General features: G+C 31.6%; 1 protein-coding gene across 1 annotated transcript in view; it reads left to right on the forward strand.

Moving 5' to 3' along the window:
* Positions 1-19,674, forward strand: part of LOC124360494 (zinc finger MYM-type protein 3-like) — a 71,274-nt gene that overhangs the window by 44,749 nt on the left and 6,851 nt on the right. The window contains 8 exon segments of the mRNA XM_046814170.1: positions 303-478; positions 4,217-4,367; positions 8,155-8,314; positions 8,317-8,504; positions 10,538-10,731; positions 13,951-14,115; positions 16,706-16,889; positions 18,801-18,922. Of these exon segments, the coding sequence (XP_046670126.1) occupies positions 303-478; positions 4,217-4,367; positions 8,155-8,314; positions 8,317-8,504; positions 10,538-10,731; positions 13,951-14,115; positions 16,706-16,889; positions 18,801-18,922 (1,340 nt within the window).

Here is a 19,674-nt window from a genome sequence, read left to right on the forward strand (position 1 = left end):
TTGCATCAATAATCAACAAAACCCCCCTTTGTTACCATGTACTTTTTAATATGCCACAATAAACAAGTGAGCGGATGGTTATCTTGCATACTAGTAAGCTTGCTTCACACGTGTCCCATTCCTTACTTGCATTCCTTCTTATTTATTATTGTGTTTTTGTTATTGTATCCAGAATCGTTATTAATCAATCACAGTGTTGCTGTATGGTAAATATTCCTGAAAGTAATCTCAATGTTGGTCAAAATTAAACATTAAAACTTTTCTATTTGGATTGTAATTCTATCTTGTTTTTTTTTTTTCAGATGATCTTCAAAAACAAGTTCTGATACCTATTCCTGTGCCAATCTATGTACCTTGTCCTATGGCAATGTACAGCCTTCCATTCCCTGTGCCAGTACCATTTCCAGTTCCTGTACCTATACCTATGTTCCTCCCTACTACTAGAAATTCCATCAAAGGAATAATGAAGGAGATAAAGGTAAATAAGAGTTTTCATATACTTCAAAATAATTCATAACGTGAAAGGGTTCAAGATTGTCGTACTTGACACTGAAACTTGAAAATTGTTTTAAGACTAGCAAATTACTGTAACAAATAAGCCTTTTAAAACCTGTCATAAATACTTCACCTGAGACCTGTAATAAATACTTCCCCTGTATACAGTAAAAGAATTTTATTTGTGATAGTTCTTCATTCATTGTAAATTATGAACATGTTACTATTCAAAATATGTTGGTAATTTTTATGGAAAAACGCAAATTCATGTATACTACGTAGTACTATATTTTTAAATATATAGCTATTTTTCCTTTACAAAAAAGTTAGTTATGTGGAAAACACAAATAAAAACATGTGGTTAGGTTGAATCATTAAAAATAATGTTACTATAAATCCAATTGCTTAAAATTGTTGTTTACTACTTATTTTATTGTATTTATTAATAAACTCAACAGCTTGACATTTTGGTTTCTCTTTTTCATTTAAATTATTTTTATAATATAAAAATGTATTAATTTCTACAACAACAAAATATTTAGATATCATGGTTTCATCACAAATATAAAATAAATTAAGGATAAACAAAAGTCGTACATTTTCACAATACAATTTTTAAATGGCCACCAGGCCTGCATAACTGCCTAGATGGGATAACTTACTCTATAGTAATAAGTCAAACTAAAACATATTTTATTATTCTTTCAAGTCATCTTAACTAATGTAAAAAAAGAGTAATTATCATTAAGAATACATTTGATTAATCTTTTTGTTTAAATATTATGGTTTTATATTACTGTAAGTATAATATGCTTGCTTTATAACATTTCAATTTTTTTCATTTATTTGTATAAGTCTGTAATTATGTTCTTGATTACTATATATGTTAACAATTCTGTCACTCTTTCAAGTGGGATTGTATTAATATTTCTCTTCTCTTTGATTCAAAATTCTTCATAACATCAAATAACATTATTAATTTGACTTAATGAATAGTTTTTATTACATAAATAATAGTATTAAACCCATGGTAGAGTTAAAATTAAACTTCAGAATCTTATGCAGCCAGTATTATGATTATCATCAAAGTTCTGCGGTTAACACGACATCAACACATGTAAAAGCAATTAGAATCTTGAAATATTCACTCTTGCTGTAGACTTTGGGTTTAACATCTGTTGACTGGAGATGGCTCTTTACAGCAAGACTAAAATATTTAAAGTTTTAATTGTTTTGATGCATACTGAAATGTAAAACTTAAAAGTTAGTCATGATAATATAGTAATATTTAGAATGAAGCTAAGTACTAATATATGTTTAGCATTAAAGTTCACAAATTAAAAATCTCACCATTTTACACCTAACTGCAAAACTTTAAAAAATTATTAGTTTTTATTTTTCTTTATTTATTTATTAACTTGTTACTTTCCCTTGCTTAACTATTGATATAAATAAATGTTTGATTTACAATTATTATTGAGTTTAATTGTCACACATATGATACAGGGTTTTGTGAATTGTACTGCCATGGGTACATAAAAAAAATTATATCCAACATAGAAAAGGTTTTGGTGCATGTTAGGTTTGAATTTATACAAAAAAATAGGTTTGAATTTTGAAAAATTTGGAATCATAAATTGGGTAGATCTTACTTGAGTTCAAGTCCAGTTTTACTTTGGTGTATTCTATTGACACTTATTCATCTTCCAATCATCCTTGTTTAGGGTGGATTTAATATTGGCAATGTTAATCCTTTAAGATCTGAGAGTTCTGGTTGCCATCCAGTATTCAACTGGTCATCTAGTAAATGTCTATTCTGTTTTTTTACAAAAATCGCGATTTACCAATTTAACACAAATAATAAAATGTATGACTGTATTTAGTAACTCAAATGCTGATTAACTTTGCGTTTTTTTACTAAATTTCATGATGAAAAAAGGTTCATTTCAGTCTCATATTAAGTCATGATTCAAAAGAATAAATTCCATTATTGTAAAGTCACCATCTGATCTAAATTCACTTTATAACTCAAGGTGTTGTAAACTTACTTTGCATAACAATCTCCTTGTTTTTGATATTAAGATTTAAAGTAATCTGTGGTATTTGGTCTAAAGAAATTACTTTATTTTGTCTGATGATTTAGTTTTACAATAGTTTATGTATTTCTATCTTAAATGTATGATAATTTGTTTTATGTTAATGTTAACTCTAAAATAGGTTGCTAGTTTATCTTAATTTTAAAATTTATTGACTTATATATTATGTTTATTGTAAGTTATCAAAATTGTATGGGTGTATGTTTTTCTTCTTGTATGGATTCCCGTGTGTGTGTGTGTGTGTGTGTGTGTGTGTGTGTGCGCGTGCGCGTGCACACGTAAGCACGTGTGTATGTGTGGTATATAAACTCCTTTAGTTATTTATTAATCTTTTATAAATAAATATAAAATAATATGAACTATTAACTTGTCAGAACAAAACTGTAATAAAATGTTGTGCACTATAGGGTATAGGGAGAAGAAAATGTTAAAAATTTAATTCTAAAATCTTAACATGAAACATGGCTGATTAACTCAATTTTTGATAAATTTATAGTATTGCATAGCTCACCTACATGTGATACAAGCTGTTTTTCGCTAATGTGGTGTTTGTGGAAAAATTATTTTTAGCAATTAATAATCTTTTTGTTATTGTGTAAGAATATAGCTTCTTTTAACAGATGTGTATCGTGTTTTGCAATAGTTAAATTTTTACACATCAGAAATTTAACCCTCTCAGTGCCAATGTCCGGTTTTATCGGATGTTTAACAGTGTGCAAAGAGTACCAACATTCTTTTTTACCGGACACTTGGAAATCTATGTAAAGTGCCAACATCTAGTTTAATCGAACATTTGATAATAGGATTATATGAATACAAGCATATTTCGACTTTTTTTGTGTATATTTGTTCATAAAGGAACAAACCAATATAAATCAAATTGTTCATATTTTTTTGCCAATTGACAATAATTAAAATACTGACCCTCGTACTAACAGACCGAATTCATTTGGCTACTCTGTCGCAGGAGAATACTGTAGTGTTTTTATTATTTTAACAATTAGATTAGAACAAAATTGTTACATATTATACATTGTAGTAAAGATTATTAAATTGTCTATAATATGGTGGTATTTGAATATTATTAAGCTATACACTATCACGCAAACACCAGTGTGGACTTGCCATCTTAGTAGTACAGAAAGAAAAATGAATGGCAAAACTGTAAAAATAACAATATGATATTAGTGACACAGTAGTTCCAGAAAAATACAAGTAGTTCTCAATGTTCTATAATATTTCAGCAAAAATCAGGAGGAATTGTAATGAAAAATTATTAAATCTCTGTCAATGAATAAGTCAATTTAACGATTCATATATTACTTCTAGATATTATCACTACGGATAAAAACATTCAATTAACAATGACAACAATACTGTTAATATATATTTTAATTAGTAGTTCCAAAAAGAACTGCACTGTATCAGTAAAAAGCAGAGAGCAGTGGTAAAGCAGTTTGTTGACATTGTAGGTGTTTTGACTTTAGCGCCAGGCTCTCTGTCAAGGTAATTGCCTGAGAGAGGGTTAAGGCAAGCAACAATTATTTAAAACAACTATAATAATAGAATTGTGTAATAAAAACTGAAATGAAACAATTTGTTAAATAATCATGTTTGTTATTTAGCGCATCCAGGAAAAAGTACCAGCAGATCCATTTGAAGCAGAGTTGCTGATGATGGCAGAAATGGTGGCAGACGACAAGAAGGATGTTGCAACCAGTTCTGACAGTGAGCCAGACAACAATGAACCCACCGCATCTGACACCAGGCCTAATAGTGAGTTGTGTGTGAGTTATGATTAGTGTTTTTGTGAAGCCAAATCTCTAATCCTTTGAATTTTCAACAAAGATTCGAATTCGAGAATCAATCGAATCTGCAGAGACTCGCCATATCAATAATTATTTACTGATCGGCAATATACAGATTACCAATCGCTAAAACATGTTCCTGTCATGCCTTATGTTTAAAAATCAGAAATAGATAACAAACTAACAAATTATCTTTTTTGAGTAATATTTTGCATGCAGTTCTCTATTTATGTACATACATCACTGCGAGTCTGGTGCATTTACTTGTGGACAACGGCTGACGACAGTATTCAAATCACTGATTGTAAAAACGTGTTTATGTGTTAATTTGTCTATGAAAACCCATTCAGAGATAACCTAATTAACAAATTATTTTAATTTTGTAAATAATATTTTGCTTGCAGATACTATTTTCAATATTAACCCTTTTAGTGCCAGGGAGCTTGCTAAGAAATGATGTAAAAAACACGCTTGAGAATCAAGAGTCTTGCTCTGAGATGGTACATTCCTACACGAAAAGTGCCAGCAATGTCTTGGAATGAGACAATTTCTATTTCATTTAAGTACCTCTATAACTTATCCCATACTGACTGACATGATACCAAAGGCTAATATGAACTGAACTAACCTTTTGAACTGTTATTTCTGCTTTGTACTACTGATATGACGTATATAACTAACTAAAATACAATACTTTCTCATTTAGATCGCGTTAACGGTGTCACAAATAGTAGAGCATTATATGTTTTATAATTGAGCCTTTGTTTTCATTAAAAATATTCTAAGTTTTATTAGTTATTGAACTTAATAAAAAAAGTTATGCCAGCCACATAAGAAAACTTATAGAAGATGTTTGTGCTGGTGATATGTCTGAGTGCCCATAAAAATAGTGTAGAGTTTGTTTTAACATTTCTTGAGTAATGTTATGTTTTTGTTTTAAGTTTCGTTTTATTAAGTAATGTTTTACTACACATGATTTTGTGTTATTTTTAAATGGTCTTTATCATTAAAGTATTGAAATTTCAAAAATAATAAAAAAAAGCTTTTTATGGTAAAAAATAAACTTTTAACTGAATTTTTCCAAAACCCTGTGTTTTTTAGCAAAAAAAACCTCTAGCGCTTGACAATTTTTAAAACAATTTTGTTTATGGTACGATATTAGGTTATTACACATGATGTTTTAAATGCTCTTTATCTTAAAAGTATTGAAATTTAGAAATAAATGTTTCTTATAGTAGTTATTTTATCCTCAAACTGGATTTTGATTTTGTTTCCCCAAAAAGTGGCTGACTAAAGTGATTTTTAATTTTTTTAATTATATAAACATTGATTGTTATACATTTTGATGCACAATTCGTTTACCTTTCAACAGCCTTACAAAGGAGCTTTTTAGGATCAAAAATAAATTTTAGGTGATTTTTTTTAAAAACCTTGTGTTTTTTTACATAGTCCCTCTGGCACTTTTCGCATAGTCACACAAAAATAAATCAGCACTTTTTAACATAGACTTTTTTCATCTCTGGCATTAAAAGGGTTAAATATATGTTCGTCCATCACCAAACATCTTTTGTTTGAGACGATAGAAGGATTATGAAGGAAACAGGGTTTACCGCACATTCGCCTTCTTTCAGTGATACAAAAATATTAATAATACAATGTTTCCAGATCTGCAACCTGATCTGTTCCTTAGTTGAATAACTAACCTAACACATAACTACAGTCTAGGTTAGTGTAAATAAATCATACCAGACTGTAGATCAGATTGCAGATCTTGAAAACTTGTATTACTGATATTTTTGTATCACTGAACAAAGGAAAATGTCTATAAAATCCTGTTTCACTGCTATGATTACTCACAGACTACTACTGATCGCTAGTACGCTAATAACCAATCGCTAAAAAGTGTTTGTCATACTTTATGTTTGAAATCGTAAAACAGATTATATTTTTTATGCTTTTACAATTCCACGTATCTGTTGCATCTATTCAGCTTCTCAACTAGAGGCGGACGATCACAAATTTTTGTTTAATTTGCTTTTTTTGTATTTGTATAAATATTTCCTCTATGGAATATATTATGTTTATATTTTACAATTTTTTAATGACAGAATGAATTTTTTCAAAAATTTTAAGTTTAAAATACATTTTATGTTATACAAATATATGCCAATATTATTTGAAGTTTAACCCTTCAACGCGTTTTGCCGTACTAGGTACGTCATGACACTTTCACTTGAGATCGCGTTTTGCCGTACTGAGTACGTCATGGAGTAGTCGGTTATTTTTGTAGCTGTAACAGACGACTATCGAATGTTTTCAATGAAAAATGTATACCAATCGAAAGGAGAAGATTCAAACTTTCGATTAATTGAGTCGATATCTCGAAAAATCGATCTTTAGAACAAATATCTGAGAAATCAGCTGCATTCAAGACGACGTCATTGCCGTGCAGCCGATCGTTTGTCAGCTTACGTTTGTTGTTGTTTACAGTCATTGTTAGTGTGATGGTTATGTTCTACTGACATATTTTTGTGTGTTTTATGTTCCTTTGTTTAGTTATTATTATTAGTTTTACAAGCTAAACTATATAGTTTTGAAGAAGGAAATCCTGTTTTGACAGGAACAATTTGTTGTGTTTTATAAACATGAGTTGGGAATGGTTTGTAGGTTAGCTAGCTTTTAGGGAAATATTTTAGCATATATTTTAGGAAATTTATTTTAAAACTGTTATCGTTTTTGTAAAATGTTTTAAAATCAATTGAAAATGAGTAATCTTGAAGGACACCTAGTGGAAAGAGACAGTGAAATTTACAGACTTTTGAACCTTGAATCAGATGAAGATTTTGACGACGATGGATATGACAATGACTTTGCTCAAGCTGAGTTTGAAGTATTAGACTTTGGACAAAACAGTGATGATGATATTGAAAATAGGCTAGGTGAAAACATTGTAGTACAAAATGAGTTCAATGTTGTTGAAAGAGGAGGAGGTGATGCAGACCTAAATGTAGGCCTAGGCCTACCTGGTTTTTCTTTTGGTTCTGAAATGGTTTGGGAACACTGTAAAGTTAATAAACTAACCTAAAGTAGGTTAATTTTGTTTCATTTGGCTAATTTTAAACCCTAACAACATAGAAGTATAATAAAATAATTATAAACTAGGGTAATTTGCTTATATTATTTATAAAACACAAAATCTCTAAAAAACCGCCAGAAAAATCAACGCAGAAGGGGGTATGACTATGAAAAAAAAATAACGCGTTGAAGGGTTAAATGGGTATATTCTGGAACCTAAAAATTTAAATTAAATGTGGAGGATATGATTTGCTTCTTAAATCGTTTAACCTATGCAAATCCCTTTAAAAGAGGGTGGATTCTTGAATTACTTTCTACGTTATCGAACAGTAAAAAGTTTTAAAATGGCAAATATGGTATTGGTAATGATTATATTTTTTAAATCACTCTTAGGCTAAAGCAAAACTCTTTAAATTCAAAATTTGACAATCAGGAATTTATTTTTAGAGATTCAGATTTGAGATTTCCAAATTCTGGATTAGCCGATTACTAGTGTTTTTATATTAAGGTGTTGGGAAAGTTGAGTTTACTCCAGAAGCAATGGAGTCCAACAATACCTTTGGCGATGACATAATGCAGATGGCACTGAAAATGGCAACAGAGCTTGACGAACCACCAGCTGTAGATTTGGAGTCACAATTAGCACCAGCTACTATTTTAATACATTTTTTTATGTTAATGTGATGGGGAAAGTGAGTTTAGTCCAGAAGCAATGGAGTCCAGCAATACCTTTGGTGATGACATAATGCAGATGGCACTGAAAATGGCTACAGAGCTTGACGAACCACCAGCTGTAGATTTGGAGTCACAATTAGCACCAGCTACTATTTTAATACATTTTTGTGTTAAGGTGATGGGGAAGGTGAGTTTAGTCCAGAACCAATGGAGTCCAGCAATACCTTTGGCGATGACATAATGCAGATGGCACTGAAAATGGCTACAGAGCTTGACGAACCACCAGCTGTAGATTTGGAGACACAATTAACACCAGCTACTATTTTAAATCAGCCTCCGACAGATAATAGTGAAGGTAAGAAAGTGCTGTCTTAAGATAATAATTACTGTCTGTTATTTATTCTCCTTTTCATCCTGAAAAAAGTGTAACTGATTACAATTGTTTAGTTTTTGTAATTATCTTTAATTAGAATTACAGTAGCTTTCTTTTATTATATTACAAGATAACAATCTTGATCTGAACATTTGGAATGTTTTAGTGATGCCTAATATAAATACTTATATATTACTATGTGCAGAATAGAACAAAAGAATATGTATCACCAAATTAATATTATGGCTGATAAGCAAGGAAATACTCTTGTCTTATTAATTATAAATCTGTCACAGTTACTTAGGACTATAAAAGATGTATGTATTTGACAGATTTAAAATATAAATAACATCTAGTTTTATACTTAGTTGTTTGAAAAGTACAGGGTGTGGTAGATAAGTAATGAGACTGGCCGCCGCGTGGCGCCCCAGTCGCTCGCAGTGCGGTCTCCACCTGCAGGTCACGTGGTGGGGGATCTGAGCTAACAGTAGAACCGGTTCGCAGTCGCGTCGTAGCTCTGGCGCAGTGAGGGTCGAGCTTCGCGTATTAAGTTGTTTGTGTGCCCGTGACACTTGTGAAAACGCTGAAGATGGATCGCTCGATAGAACAGCGGTATGCAATCAAATTTTCCTTTCGCTTGGGCAAAACCGCTTCGGAAACTTTTGCTATGATTACGGAGGCCTACAAAGAGCACGCCCTATCAAGAGTTCAAGTGTTCCGGTGGTTTAATGAATTGGATTCATGTCAATGATGTTCTAAAAGTTAAGTGTGGGCAATGTATCAATGCGATTTAGTTGTTTGAAAAGTATTTATTTGGCATCTTATTTGTTGCCATTTTATTCAAAAAATATTTAATTCAGGCATTTTAACTCTTTTAACTTTCCTGAAGTAGTTAAAGGAAATTCAATAGTTAAGTATTAGTTTAAAAACAAATAATTTTTATTTTATTAAATTAACTTAAAAACAAATGTTTCATATATGATTAAATTAGTTTAAAAACAAATGTTTCTTATTTTTTAAATGTTGTATACTACTAATGGATTTTAAAAATTATATAAACACATTTTTTAGGAAACTTTAGTATTTTATAATATGAAAATTTATCTAGGTATCTATTTGTTACAACTCCCTAAAACTTGTCCTGTGTAATTTTGTTGTATTTCTTTATTGAGCAGTACTTGATAAGTATTAAAAATAAGTAGTTTACAAGTTTTTAGTAACTATTACCAGGTGTATAGGTCAAGTGTTGAGTTTGTGGGATTCATGTCAATGATGTTCTAAAAGTTAAGTGTGGGCAATGTCTCAATGCGATTTAGTACATAAAATATAGTTGTTTATTTCACATACAAGAAAAGTAACTTCAACAAGCAGTGGTGAAAACTGCTTGTTTACCAGGCTTTTAAAGAAATGTGATTCTCGGCCACCAACAGGCTCTCGGCCGCTATAACAAACAATCCAAAACTGGTTGTCATAGCGACTGAACACCATTTTTCCATTGCACGCTGGGGATTTTTACAGCTTTTCCTGTATTTGGAGAATGATTGTGCAATTCTTGAGATTTACATACAGGGTCTGTTTTTATGTTCTACATGTTGCATCTGAACATTGTTTACAGCGACTGTAGGATCAAGATTTAAATTTTGTGTATTTTTATAATAATTGTTCTTTTCTGTTTTTTATGAATCAGACAATTTTGTTTTATTTTCTATACATATTTATTTGTTTTTTTAAAGAATCTGTAAAAATTCAATTTTAAATTTTTTACTTTAGAAACCTTAATTCAAATATAACTTTTAAGTTAATTAAAAGCTAATTACACTCCAGGAGGAAACAGAAATTTATATCTAGTGCTCTAAGGGTTAAAATAAACTCATTTGAAACAGGTTATGTAGTTTTTTCTTATTCCTTTTTTCCTATTTCCTATTTTAATTACTCAATAGTGAATTATTAACTAGTTACATATCCCTAGTGATTAGTGGTTAGGTATGTATATTGATATTGGACATGTAAATTAGGTAATACTGAGACTGCAAGAAGAAATGGTACTACTGAAAATAGAGGCATCAAGAGACCAACAAGATCGCCTCAAAAGAAATCTGGGACACTAGAAACCAAGAAAAGAAAAGCAAATCATAATTCTGAGGTACCAGTTCCACAACAGCCTCCTGTCATTGACGAACCTAAGCCTGATGCTAATATGAAACTAAAAGTAAGTGATACTCCCTGTAGCTTAGTGTATTTACAATCAACAATATAAATGCATAAAACATCATTATTCTACTTACTATCCATTATATTCTGGTACTTGTTCATATTATAATATCCACACTTGTAGTATCTTATAGATCACAATTGATATAAAACCACCATTTATTATTAACCCTTTTATCTCCAGCCTCTAAACAAAATCTACCAAAAGTTCCAGCAATAATATTAGTGATCTGTTAAGAATCCTACACTATTTTCTCATTTCGCAGGTCTTTACATGAACATTTGTATTTAACTTATTTTTCAATAAATTTTCAAAATAGCAATAACTGTGAAAAATATTAATTGTATTATAAATTTTACAGAATTCCTATAGGACCAAAAAAATTTTCCAGATTCTTATGACTTTTCTTCATGATAGATATATAGAAGTTCGTAAGCATTTGTCAAACCACATTATTTGTTAAAAAGTATTGTTAAAAATGAGCATTAACACCAAATTTCATATATTTTTTCAGAAATAACAAAGTTGCACAACGTTACTTGAAAAAAAGTCAATCTAAACAGGTGTAACATGAACCCTTATAAAATCAATTGGCTTAATTAAACCCCTGTTGTCAAATTGACATTGACAGCTAACAGGTGTAGTAGACATCCATCAACTTCTTGTTACTGGATTATTATTAAACGAATCCCATTCAACTTCAACCCATTCAACAATTGTGTTAAACATACAAGCTCCATAATGCATGAAACATTAATTTGTTTTATCGTCTATATAATTGCTATAGCTAATTGTAAAAATTATATAAAGCAATGTTCTTATTACAATAGATCAAACAAAAGGAGAACATACGAGGGCTGTTTTTTTTTTTCAAGTTCCGATAGGCCATAAATAATAAACACATTGAGATAAAAAGATGATTTTATTACCAAAAGATTCGTAATTTCTTACTTATTTTTCTACGTAGTCACCAAAAATGTTGAGGCACTTGTCGTAGCGAGAGACAAGCTTTCCTATACCCTCCTCGAAGAAGTCTGCCGCCAGTGAGCTCAGGTAGACCCTTACAGTTGCTTGAAGCTCTTCGTTGTCAGCGAAGCGTCGTCCACCTAACCACGCCTTCATTTCTCGAAAGAGGTGATAGTCACTGGGCGCCAAGTCAGGACTATACGGCGGATGGTCGAAAACTTCCCATTTGAACTTTTGCAGAAGTTGTTTTGTGACATTGGCACTATGCGGTCGTGCATTATCGTGGATCAGGACCACGCCGGATGACAGCATTCCTCTCCGTTTGTTTTGTATTGCTCTCCGGAGGCGATGTAGAGTCTCACAGTATGATTCCTTTGTTATCGTTGTTCCCTGTTGCATGAACTCAACCAGAAGCACACCTTTTTGGTCCCAAAACACTGTAGCCATTGTTTTCCTTTTGGTCAAAGTCTGCTTGAATTTTTTGGGCTTGCTAGGGGAGTGAGTGTGCATCCATTGCTTTGATTGTTCCTTGGTTTCTGGATTTTCATACAGGACCCAAGTTTCATCCCCAGTAACAATAGACTTTAAAAAACTGTCTTTCTCGTTGTCATATCGCGTCAGAAAAGTTAGGGCTGACGCCATTCGCTTCGTTTTGTGATCCTCACTCAACATTTTGGGTACCCAACGGGCACACAATTTTCGGTACCCTAGCTCGGTGGTCACAATCTTGTACAAGGAAGACCTTGAAATGGCTGGAAATTCGGTAGAAAGTTCATCAATTGTAAACCTCCGTTTCTCCCGGATCGCTTGGTCAACTCGTTCAACCAAACTTGCAGTAGCGACCGACTTGCGTCCTTGACCGCCTTCGTCATGGACGTCTGTTCGACCTTCAGCAAATAGCCTACACCATTTTCTTATCGCGCTATCACTCATACAGTGTTTACCATACACAACACTCATTCTGCGATGGATTTCAGCAGCACTACATCCTTCAGCTTGAAGGAAACGAATCACACTTCGCAACTCACAACTGGCGGGAGAATTGATCGTAGCGGCCATCTTTACTCGCCCGTAGCTCGGCTACGACTGATGGATTGGAGCCGGCAACGGCGTTGGTTGTAGTGGGGGAGCGGCGCAATTGCACAACACGCAGCCCCGCCTCCCGCCACTACGCTGGTTATTTGGAGAAACAAACGGAACTTGAAAAAAAAACAGCCCTCGTATTTCCAATATTTTCTATCATAATGTTTACCTTCTTAAAGAATTATGAAGTAAAAAATAAATATTTGCTTGAAAGCCTATGTAAAAACAAAAAAGTATATTTGAGTTACATTAATTTCTGATGAAAAATTAAAATGTTATGGTTTTTTTAACTAAACCTGTGTTGTTAGGCTGAAAATGCCTTGGCTTTACGACACTGACCGCCCATTAAAACATGGCCCTTTCCATACATGATACCCCCCCCCCCCAAAAAAAAAGAGAGCCGGCCTTAAAAGGGTTAAGTAAAAAATTCACAGATGTAAAATAAATATCAAAATAATCCGATTATACGTTCTATGTAAGCAGTAAAAAAACAGTGTAAAGTTAAGTTACAACTTTAATAAAAAGTATGTTTTTTATGATCATTTTGATAGAATGAAATACTGTGTGCAAGTGAAATACAGACACAGTATTACTTTTTTATCCTTTGTTTTGGGAAGATGGTTTAAACTGTATTATAAAACTATTTTAATTTTAATAATATTATTTTCTGATTTCTTATTCTAAAGATTAATATGTATGTATAGCATTATCATTAAAACCAATATACTAAAGATATTAACCTTCTTTTTTTTAATAAATTATACAAATAAAATCAAAATAAAAAGTTACTTAAATCTTGATTGTTTTCTTAATCTAAGACATTGGGCCTCCATTTTTGTTTAAAAACTTTGATTTCACAGCACTTATTAACTAGGAACAGTTAACAACAGGTCAGTCATTAGCTCCTGTCACTGGCAGTATTACAACTGTATGAGACTGGCTTTAAACATTTTTACAGTGACAGTTGTGTATCTTTTCTTGTTTCTTTGATAATATATGCTATCCATTTGATAGCCTACATAAGCAACAATCAATTGGTCATCCATTTCCTGAAGTTACAAGACCTCCCTCTATTGTAGTGGTTAATTATTTATATATAGTTTTTCGTTATGTAATTTATTACATTTTGCCATGTTTCTAATTTTAGTGGAATTTTTTGTCTTACAGTACACATTTGGAATAAATGCATGGAAAAGTTGGGTGTCACAGAAAAATGCAGAAATTGAAAAGCTGAGTAGCACAAACAAAAAAATTAAACCTTTTAAAAGTGATATATTACAGTTAACCGCTGATGAATTAAATTATTCTCTTTGTCTTTTCGTGATGAAAGAGGTAAGTGCTTGTGTTTCTTAATATTCTTTAGCATCGTGTATCTATTGGATTTGTGTTAACCGCAAGCAAATATAAATATCTACCTGATTGCGCTAGAAATCGTGAACTTTGCATTAATAAGATATCAGGACATTAATAGCAGATAAGAGAAGCTTGTGCTATAAGTGTTATGTTTGGATCCAGTTGTAAATGAAAGGTTTAAGTGTTATAATTAGATCAACACTGAGAATCCTTTCTGACTGTTTTAATATTTATTAATTGGCTATATATAAACTTCTGTGACTGATATGAGTATGCAAGTCTTTTTTTTTTAAAGAAAAATATTTTGATTTTTTTGTTTACATTATGATGACTGTTAGATTAAGAAAACTTGTACAACTTAAAGCTACAACAATTAACTGCTTTTATATATAACTTATTCCTGTAGATGAAGGCAGTTGTGACTTCAAGAAACAGGATGTTTAATTTAAAGGTATAGCACCCAAAATATTTTGTATTCATTTACCATTATAAATATGTACAAATGAAATATGTACTGTATGTTATTATAAGTACTTACGATAGTTCTCACAAGTAAAATTACTTATCCTTGTTCACATTATGAGGTAGTAGTGGTACAAATTCTCTTGCTGGAATGTAACCAGGACTGCATCCAATGGGAAAAACATGAGAAACTAGGATTGTGCATAAATTTCGGGCTCTGGAAAAAATACTAGAATTATGCATAAAATTTTGTAGTTTCCTTTGAAGTTATATTAGTAATGGATCGATTCTGATACTTGATACCACAGTTCGTTTTCTCTCGATTCTGATACCAACAGAAGTACTTAGCTTGGACAATTACTTTTTTATAATAGTACAACTAGTGAAGTGTGAAAGCTGAATCTCAAATCCAACAAGTCTATTCTAGGATGACAGCTGATTGGCAATTTGCTAATTACTGATTGTTAACACAATTTTGTACTTGATGTATGGAAAAATATAGATAGATAACATAATAAATAAATAATATTTTAGTTATACAGTAATTCACATTTTCTGTATTTATTTTGGTGCATCACCATGAGTCTACAGCATCTATTTGCGGACATCTGGTTGATAATACACAATTTATCGATAGCTAAAATGTGTTTTTGTAGTTCTTTGTATATAAAATCTGTTTAGAAACATACAGTAACAAAATAGTGGGATTTATAAATAATCTCAAAGTTTGGATGTCAAAATAAAAAATCAAAACTATGCTGATTGTTTTTTTTGACCAACATGGTATTGCTCACAAGGAGTTCATGCCTACTGGAACGAGCTTCTGCAAATTACGTGCAAGTACTGACATGCCTAGGAAATCGTGCGTGTAACCAGCCATTGCGAAGAATTGAGAACTTTACCGTGACTATACGCTGTGCCATGGTGCAATTGTTGTGCAGCAGTTGCTGGCGAAATTTGACGTAGTCACTTTGCCTCACCCTCCCTCCCCCTACAGCCCAGACTTGGCTCCACCAGACTTTCTCTTGTTTTGCGAATGAAAAGGGAGCTCAAAGGACATTGATTCGACTTATGGATTGAGGCCGTTGAAGAGGTGACGACCAAGGTTCTCAATACTATTCCAGAAACCGGCTTCCAGCGGTCTTTTGACGAGTGGCAGACATGCAGAACTAAGTGTATTGATGCAGGAAGAATGTACTCAGAAGATTATTAAGTAATTGTTATGATGCCTGCAATAAATTTTGATTTTTGGAACCAGTCCCGATACTTATCTAACAGACCCTGTTAGAGCTTCTATTAGAACTGACTTCCTCATTCACCTCTTGCAAGGATTTCTCAGTAATTACATGGACACCTTGTTGTCTCCTCTCACAAACCTTTTCAGTAAATAATGGAATTAACTTCATTAATTTTGGCTAGATCATTCAACCTAAGGGTTTTAATTGCACAATGAATTTCATGGAGAAAGTAGCGAATAATAACAATATAGCTTATTTTCCACACATTTTTACTCTTTTGTTTGGATGGAACCAGTTACAATTTCATTAGGTGTGGTGGTAGTTATTCAGGCTTACTACAACCACTTAACCACTTTTCAAAGGAGACTAAATTTGGGTTCTTTCTTATGAATAATGTAGCAGTTGGGAAAGAGAATTGACAAAATGGTGTTTTTATTTTCCAAATACTCCATGTATCACATGACAAAACATAAGGACCGTACTGCATAAAAAATTACATTTAGTATCCCACTGGGTTCCAGGTGGACTTTGTAAAATTACTTTATTAGTTATGTATGAAAAAGAAATGCTAGACTCTGTAAAAAATATAAATGGCTGAATTTTTATACTTTATGCTATAGTTACAGAAGTGTTGAATTTGATGAGTTAGATTTTAATAAATATCATACTTATATTATTTTATGTTATTAACTCCACAATACATGGTTATCTCCATATTGGTATCAAAAATAGGTAGCTTAAAACCTTTTAAAAAAGGGGTTTAGTTGCCTATTATCATACTTTTTGTGAGAATAAAAAAATTTTAAGTTTCTAATTGTATTGCTATGAGACAAATGTTATAGAGTGATTGTAAATTTGTATTAATGTAGGTAAAGAAGCCAAATGGATCAGAGTATGCACCAGATACAATATACTACCTATGCCTGGGAATCCAGCAATACCTCTTTGAGAATGGCAGAATAGACAACATTTTTACTGACTCCTATTATGAACCATTTACGGACTCGTTAGATGAAGTAGCAAAGAAATTTGCTGACATTTTTAATGACCATCGTAAGTATTATAGTGATAAAATAATGTTCCCATGATTAATAATTTCATTCAATCTATTGCTCACTTTCCTAGTACTGCTAATCTAGGAATTTAGATCTAATTTGCATTTTATAAGCACACAACCTGGTTTTACTTTAAAACGATAGAGGTCTTCATTTTTAAAAACAATTAATCGTCAACCAAGCTAGTTTTGGTGAAGGTCATAATGGGAGGTTATTGAAAGGGTTAAATATATGAAACATTTATTTTTCTCTGATCATACTTTTATACGTACATAATACACGTAGTTACACATACATAATAGTTATAATACCGTCAGATAACTATATAAATAGAACTGTAAGTTGCCGGTCTGTATATGGTTGGCTGATACTGATTTAACATTTATTGACATGTCTGACAGTTGGTTTTATACGAATGTCGAGTTCAGCTCTATTTCACCTTCTGTATAGCATGTGAAATGTAATGCTGTCACAGATTCGACTCTGTCTGAAGATAGTGATAAAGAAGCTCAAAACAAACTCTTTGCATCATTTCAACATCAGTGATACCTAGCCTACAAAAAACATAATCTAGATGAAGAAGTGTCCTCTTTGACTCATCAAATACATAATAGAGTTTGTTTTGGATTTCTTTGTCGTCGACTTTTTTTGGAAGCTCTTCAGACGGATGTTGACTCCAGATTCCAGGAGTCAAGTCTCTGACAGCATCATATTTCAGACTTGTGAAAGTGAAGAGGAAAGTGAAATGGGGCCGAACTCAACATTCGTATTGAATCAACCTTTCCCACCGTAGCTATGCTATGTGAAGTTAGTTTCTTAAGTGTGTTCGAGCTAAAAAATGTTGATGTGAGTAAAAAGTTAGTTTCATATTTTTAACCCTTATGATACTCCAGTTTTGATCTCCAACAAAACGAGTACAGCTGAATATTGATTTCTTGCTTAAAGGAAATTCCTCTTATCAATTTCAAGAAATCCCAAGATGTCTGCTCAAACAATGCAAATTGTTCTCGGCTCCTGGATTATTCATTATTCACGCTTACAAACGTATATTCATAATTTTAGTAATACACGTTTTGTACTTGAAAGTTTAGAATATATAACATCCAATGTTGTACATACATCCATGCAGTAATTTCTTATACACTATAATTTGTGTTTTCCATATCAAAATATTGTCTTCTATTATTATGTCTTGTTTCCATGATTGTCGACATTTAGTTCGCCTTGGTTTCTTTGCTATCAAACACCATCGTCCTTCTATGCCTTATTTAGCTATAGAGCTTGTTTTGTTTTATAATGTACTTGTATATATTATTAGTGTAACTATAGAAAGTATTTTGTGAGGGGAATCATTGCAGATCACAGCAGTGGTGAGGTAGATTGTGAACTATTTTACATTTATCTTTATTTAATGTTAAGTTCACCCAATTCTTGTTAATTTTTGTTTTATAGCAGATTATGTAAAAATTATAAACAATAGGTCTCCATTGATATTTTTTTAGTGGGTGCAATGTGACAAAAACAAATGTTGGAAAAATACATAAATAAGTATACATATTAACATTAATTTTAGGTAAATAGTATATCATCTAAAACAGTGTTCAGTGATGATAAATTGAAAAAAATCCTTTCAATATCTTAATGTTTAATTGAAGAAATTAAATTCTAACGAGTATGCTATGAAATAGAACTTCTTGGCTCAGCCTTTATCACAATACCAAACCTGCTTATCATAATAATAGTAGCACACTAAAATATGTTAGTACTCATGGTAAAAACTCACAATCAATTAATAACAAACTGTATAAATAATTTGTTCTGCTATTTATATTATTTCTATAGATTATTGCATATCTATTTTAGTGGATGACATATAAAAATATATATGTAACTGTATATATTTTTGTAGACTACATAGTAACCAGAGTGGAAGAGGAGCATTTATGGGAAAGCAAACAACTGGGGGCTTACTCTCCACACACTCTACTGAGCACTCTCATCTTCTTTAACACCAAACACTTCAATTTAACGGTAAGACAAATAAATGTATGGAAGAAATAATTCTTTGTCTTGTTCACTTAATCAACAATTATATATGTAACTTAGATATAAGAGGCAAAGTCCTTCAAAATAATGTAAAAATGACCTATGTCTTTATTTGCAATTTTCAAGATTACATATATGATCACTCTAGATAAATAGTACTAAAAATATTTCAACAAATTCCTTTGAGTCAACTGTTATCCTCAAAGCATGAAATAATTTATTTGTGCTTACTCCATTCTACATACTCGTGACATATTTAAATTATTGTCCATGACGTATTTATTGTAGTCTGTTTTAACAATGTAAAGTAAGTGGAATCGTTATCTCAATTTATATCACTAAGTGCTTTTGGTTGAATAAGTTGACAGGGCACCAGCGCTGGGCAGTACCGAAAGCTAAAGAATGAAAAAGATTACTTATGATAGTACCTATCAGTAAAATATCCAAATTTTAGTCAGAAATTTAATCTTAAAAATCTAAGAAATAATGTGAATACTGTGGTAGTAAATTAACAGAAAATGTCCAGTATATTTGTTATGAATAAAACTGTGTGTAATCATGTTGATTTGGACCTGCCGCAACATGATAAGTGTTGTCTATATGATATGTACTGGTAATCGGAAGAACTAAGTAACTACAAGTTCCTAGTTAAATCTCACAGTTTAGATTATATAGAAATTTGGAATTGAGAGAACATTTTGCAAAAGATCCAATTCAACAGACATAGAAGATATTGA

Source organism: Homalodisca vitripennis, chromosome 4 (genome assembly GCF_021130785.1).
Source record: "Homalodisca vitripennis isolate AUS2020 chromosome 4, UT_GWSS_2.1, whole genome shotgun sequence".
Classification (NCBI taxonomy): Eukaryota; Metazoa; Arthropoda; class Insecta; order Hemiptera; family Cicadellidae; genus Homalodisca; species Homalodisca vitripennis.